Here is a 4722-nt window from a genome sequence, read left to right on the forward strand (position 1 = left end):
ATTGGTATTAATTAATCATATATATTAATTAAAAATAAAAGTGTGATTGGTATTAATTAATAATATATTAATCACTATATTAAACCCGTGCAATGCACGATTGTTAAATAATTCTAATGACAATAAATTTTACCAAAAAATAACGGATATAAATATTATAATTATACTTAGTACGTAGTTAAAAGTATGAAATATTATAAATAATTCTAATGATACTTACCATTGTATCGTCCCAAAATGTTTGAAGCAACCCGTGAGGTATCTCGGAAAACTCAAGTGTGATTAGTATTGTACGAGTTAGAATGCCAACTAGACTAGAAAATTTGTCGCGCCATTGGCCAGTAGGTTGACCTAACTCATCAAACTCAAGCACCATAGGAATGCCGGGTTTCTTGAAAGCTTTTGTTGCACCCCTACTCCTTCTGTTCACCGGTGGCTTTACCCCTCCTCCACCACCGGTTGTTTTCACTTGGATTTGCATTTGATTTTCACAATGTGAATCACCTACAACCTCGGAAACCACATTATCCTCAATAGGTGGTGCAGTTTCAGCTATACGCTCATATTCATCAAGCTTATGTTGGAACTCGTCATAAGCTTGGTCTTCCGGTTCCCCCATATCTGTCTCCTTATTAACATCAAACAACTCGTCACCATCATCATCATCTGTATCCTCATCAGAATGAAGGTTCTCATCAGGATCCATGATATGTGCACACCTACAGTAAACAAGCAAAGCATGTTGTTAGTCATCAGTAATGGCAATCAAATTTGAGGCATGAAGAAAGACAAACACTTACCCAACTTCTTTGGTTTCATAACAAATTCACATATAATCCTCTAAACAATTCATATATTTAGTTCATATTACATGCTTATACGTTGAAAATGCAAAAAAATAAAACACTTCCTGAAATAAACAAGGTTGTTGGAGCATAAGATATTTAGTAAATAAAACATGCATATCAATAAAAGTACCTCATTCGTGTATTCCCTCATTGTGGTCAATTCGAATATAAGTAGCATCATCATCTACATCAGTTGCTACATCAAGTGTAGGAGCAGTGAAAGGGGGAGAATCATCAAATGCATCATATTCTTCCTCGTCCTCAACCTCTCCAACCCCTAAAATTCTCCTTTTGCCAGCCAGGATGATGGACCATTTAAGATCGGACGGGTCAGTTACATAGAACACTTGCTTAGCTTGAGATGCAAGGATGAATGGTTCAAGACTATCCCGCAAGTGGCCAAGATCTACAAGAGTGAAGTCATCATTTCTTACGTTGCGCCTATTATTATCGACCCATTTACACTTGAATAGACCAACCTTGAAGTCACGGTAATCTAGTTCCCATATTTCCTGAATTCGTCCATAGTATGATAATAGTGCATCAACTGGTGATGTATCCTTCGCACTTGCAAACTCTCTTGATGAAGCCACAAGAGTGACACCACTATTTTGAGTCGATGAGGATTTCTGATCCCGACTCTCAGTCCAAAATGTGTACCCATTTATGTCATATCCCTCAAATGAATGAACATCTTCCTTTGGACCATAAGCTAGCCACTTTATTGTATCAGAAACAGTCTCATCCAACTGACGCATCACACGATCATGGAACCACTTCACAAACATCTTATTATGCAACTGCATTAGTGCTCTTTCCCCTTTTGATGGATATTCAACACGCAAACTATCCATGTGCTCTTCTAAATATGGGTGAACCTCCGCAATATGATGAAGCACAAATAGGTGATCTTGCATGATTTGATCTCGAGCAGCCCAGATCCTTTTTGACCCGATTGTGCCATGACCATCAAGTCTCCCTTCATGTCGGGAAGTGGGAAGCCCAATAGGTTCGGCAACGGCAACATACTCTGCCACGAAATTCCCAATCTCCTCGGACACAATTCCTTGTATCATACTGCCTTTCGGATGGGCGGGATTTCTTACTTTATCTTGCAGTATACCCATGTGTCGTTCAAAAGGGTAGCACCACCTCATAAATACTGGACCGCACAACTTAATCTCACGAACCAAATGCAGAAACAAATGCACCATTATGTCAAAAAGTGAAAGTGGGAAAAACATCTCAAATTTGCACAAAGTTACCACAACATTCGCCTGGAGAACATCAAGTGTAAAGGGATCAAGAACTTTGCTGCAGATAGTATTGAAAAACCCACAGAGGCTTGTTATAACTTCTCTCACGTGCTTTGGTAAAATACCACGAATTGCAATCGGTAGGAATACTTGCATCATCATGTGACAATCATGGGATTTCATACTTGTCAACTTCAATTCTCCATTTAAGGAAACAAACCTTTTCATGTTTGACGAGAAACTAGATGGAAGCTTAATGTCATACAAACAAGCACAAAACCTCCGTTTTTCTTCCTTAGATAATGTGTAGCAAGCTGGAGGTAAATACACCTTTTGGTTCTTTCCTTTTCCATCACCTTTCTTCTTTGCGATACCCGTGGTCTTTTCCTTGCGCTTCCCCTTACGGTTTTGATCACCATCTTCGTTTCCCTTTTCCTTAACCTTCGCCATCCCTACCTTAGCTTGAACCCACAACTCCGGACGAACACCCCACGCTTGTAAATCTAACCGTGCACTCTTGTCATCCTTCGTTTTTCCAAGAATGTTCATAATTGTCCCCAAAATTGCATCACAAACATTCTTCTCTATATGCATCACATCGAGACAATGTCTAACATCATGTTCTTTCCAGTATTCAAGCTTCCAAAAGATTGATTCCTTTTTAAAGAGAGCGTGTGGGTCAATTGGTTTCGTTGTTTTACCAAAAACACATGGAATACCCTTCACTCTTGCATAAACCTCCTTTCCACTCAATGGCCTAGGCGCAACCCCCTCCTCAACTTTCCCATCGAAGGCCTTTTTCTGCTTACGATACGGGTGATCGCGCCTAAGAAATCTTCGGGTCCTCACGTACACATCTTTGCCATAGTGGTCAAGGTACACGTTCGGTGTGTCATCAATACAAATGGGACATGCTTTATGCCCTTTGTTCTTGTACCCAGACAGATTGCCATATGCGGGAAAATCATTGATGGTCCACATAAGGGAAGCACGCAAAAGAAACATCTCGTTCTTATGGGCATCATAAACGGTAACACCTTCGTCCCACATCTTTCTCAAATCATCAATAAGGGGCTCAAGGTAAACATCAATGTCGTTTCCAGGTTGCCTTGGCACCGTTATCAAAAGTGAAAGCGTTATATATTTCTGTTTCATACACAACCACGGAGGCAAGTTGTAAATCACTAAAATTACCGACCATGTGCTATGTTTAGTACTAAGAGTGCCAAATGGATTCATACCGTAGCCTTAAATTTCTGACTTCACCACCAAATGCCCTAAACTTCATATCGATGTTCTTCCATTGTGGAGAGTCAGTAGGATGCTTCAACAAACCATTTTTCTTTCTTCCCTCAGCATGCCATCTCAGGTTCTTGGCGTCTTTTGGTATTGAAAATAGACGCTTTAACCTTGGAATGATAGGAAGATACCACAACACCTTGGCAGTTGGCAGGAGGTCCTTTACTACCAGAACACAACCATTAGGACATGCATGTATCTTCTTATACTCCAAACCAAATGGATACATTAGTTTCTTTGCATAATAATAGGAATTAGGAAGTTCATTCCCATCTGGCAACATATCACATAACGCAATCAACAAAGAAGTGAAACTAGTGTCACTCCAGTTATGCTTAGACTTAATGTTAAATAGTGTAAGCACGGCTGAGAGTTTTGTGTATTTTTTGGACCCAGGATACAAAGGCTTTTTGGCAGCCTCTGATAATGACTCAAATACATCAGGTCGGTCACCAAATTCACCTTCAACGTCACGCATCATCTCATCCAAGTGATCATCACCACCACTATCCTCGGTGTCATCCCCTTCACCACCATCATCACTCCCATTTTCTTCTTCAACATGAATCTCGGTACTTTCAACATGCGTCTCATTGCCAACAACATTCTCCCTATACGATCCCTTCTCACCATGCCAAACCCAAACATGATATTGAGGCCTAAACCCATGACATTGTACATGAGCCATGATGGTATCCACACTATTGACCCTTATGACATTATTACAATTGACACAAGGACAATAAAGGTAATTGACACCCGTTCTAAGCTGATACTGTGAAGCACTCTTGCAAAACTCTTGAACCCCATTAAAAAATTCCAATGTATCACGTCTACCATACATCCAACCGCGATCCATTGACGCTTTAAATTGTCTTTAAACATACCAACACATTTCAAACAATGATAAATGTAACATATATTATGTCAATCAAAGTACATAGCATATATATCATCCATATATCGTAAAAATGAATGCTCCCAAAAGGTCCTTAACACTCCAACGGTCCAACCTAACCCATCCTTGAACGTCTAATCTCACTAGTGAATGTATGTCAACTTTTCAATTTTAAGGAAAATCTGGCAGCATTTCCCCCCTATTCTCCAAGTACACGATGTAGGTAATAACTTACCTACATATGTACCCAGAGAACATGGTGAGAAAATGAGAAGCCCAGATATTCCTTAAAATCGAAAAAGAGACATACATTCACTAACTAAGTGAGATTAAACGTCCAAGAACAGTCCCAAATGGGGACTATTCAAGACTTTCTCCTATTGAGAAAGACTCGAACGGGTATCTAGGCAAATGATGATGC

General features: G+C 39.7%; 1 protein-coding gene across 1 annotated transcript; it reads right to left on the reverse strand.

Moving 5' to 3' along the window:
• Positions 1–979: 979 nt before the first annotated feature.
• On the reverse strand, positions 980–4091 carry LOC110725400. The gene is made up of 7 exons (XM_021904884.1): positions 3878–4091; positions 3366–3676; positions 3042–3250; positions 2806–2930; positions 2325–2688; positions 2017–2162; positions 980–1929 (listed from the first exon to the last, which is right to left on the reverse strand). Exons 1-7 carry the CDS (start codon positions 4089–4091, stop codon positions 980–982), a joined length of 2319 nt encoding a protein of 772 aa, XP_021760576.1.
• Positions 4092–4722: the final 631 nt, after the last annotated feature.

The sequence above is a fragment of the Chenopodium quinoa genome, unplaced genomic scaffold (genome assembly GCF_001683475.1).
Source record: "Chenopodium quinoa cultivar QQ74 unplaced genomic scaffold, ASM168347v1, whole genome shotgun sequence".
In the NCBI taxonomy this organism is placed as follows: Eukaryota; Viridiplantae; Streptophyta; class Magnoliopsida; order Caryophyllales; family Amaranthaceae; genus Chenopodium; species Chenopodium quinoa.

Coding starts and splice junctions, on each gene's coding strand:
- LOC110725400 (XM_021904884.1), bottom strand. CDS start 4,091: ATGGCTCATGTACAATGTCATGGGTTTAGGCCTCAATATCATGTTTGG. Junction 2,931..3,041: donor GCATATGGCAATCTGTCTGG/GTACAAGAACAA, acceptor AAGATTTCTTAG/GCGCGATCACCCGTATCGTA. Junction 1,930..2,016: donor TCGTGAGATTAAGTTGTGCG/GTCCAGTATTTA, acceptor CCCATCCGAAAG/GCAGTATGATACAAGGAATT.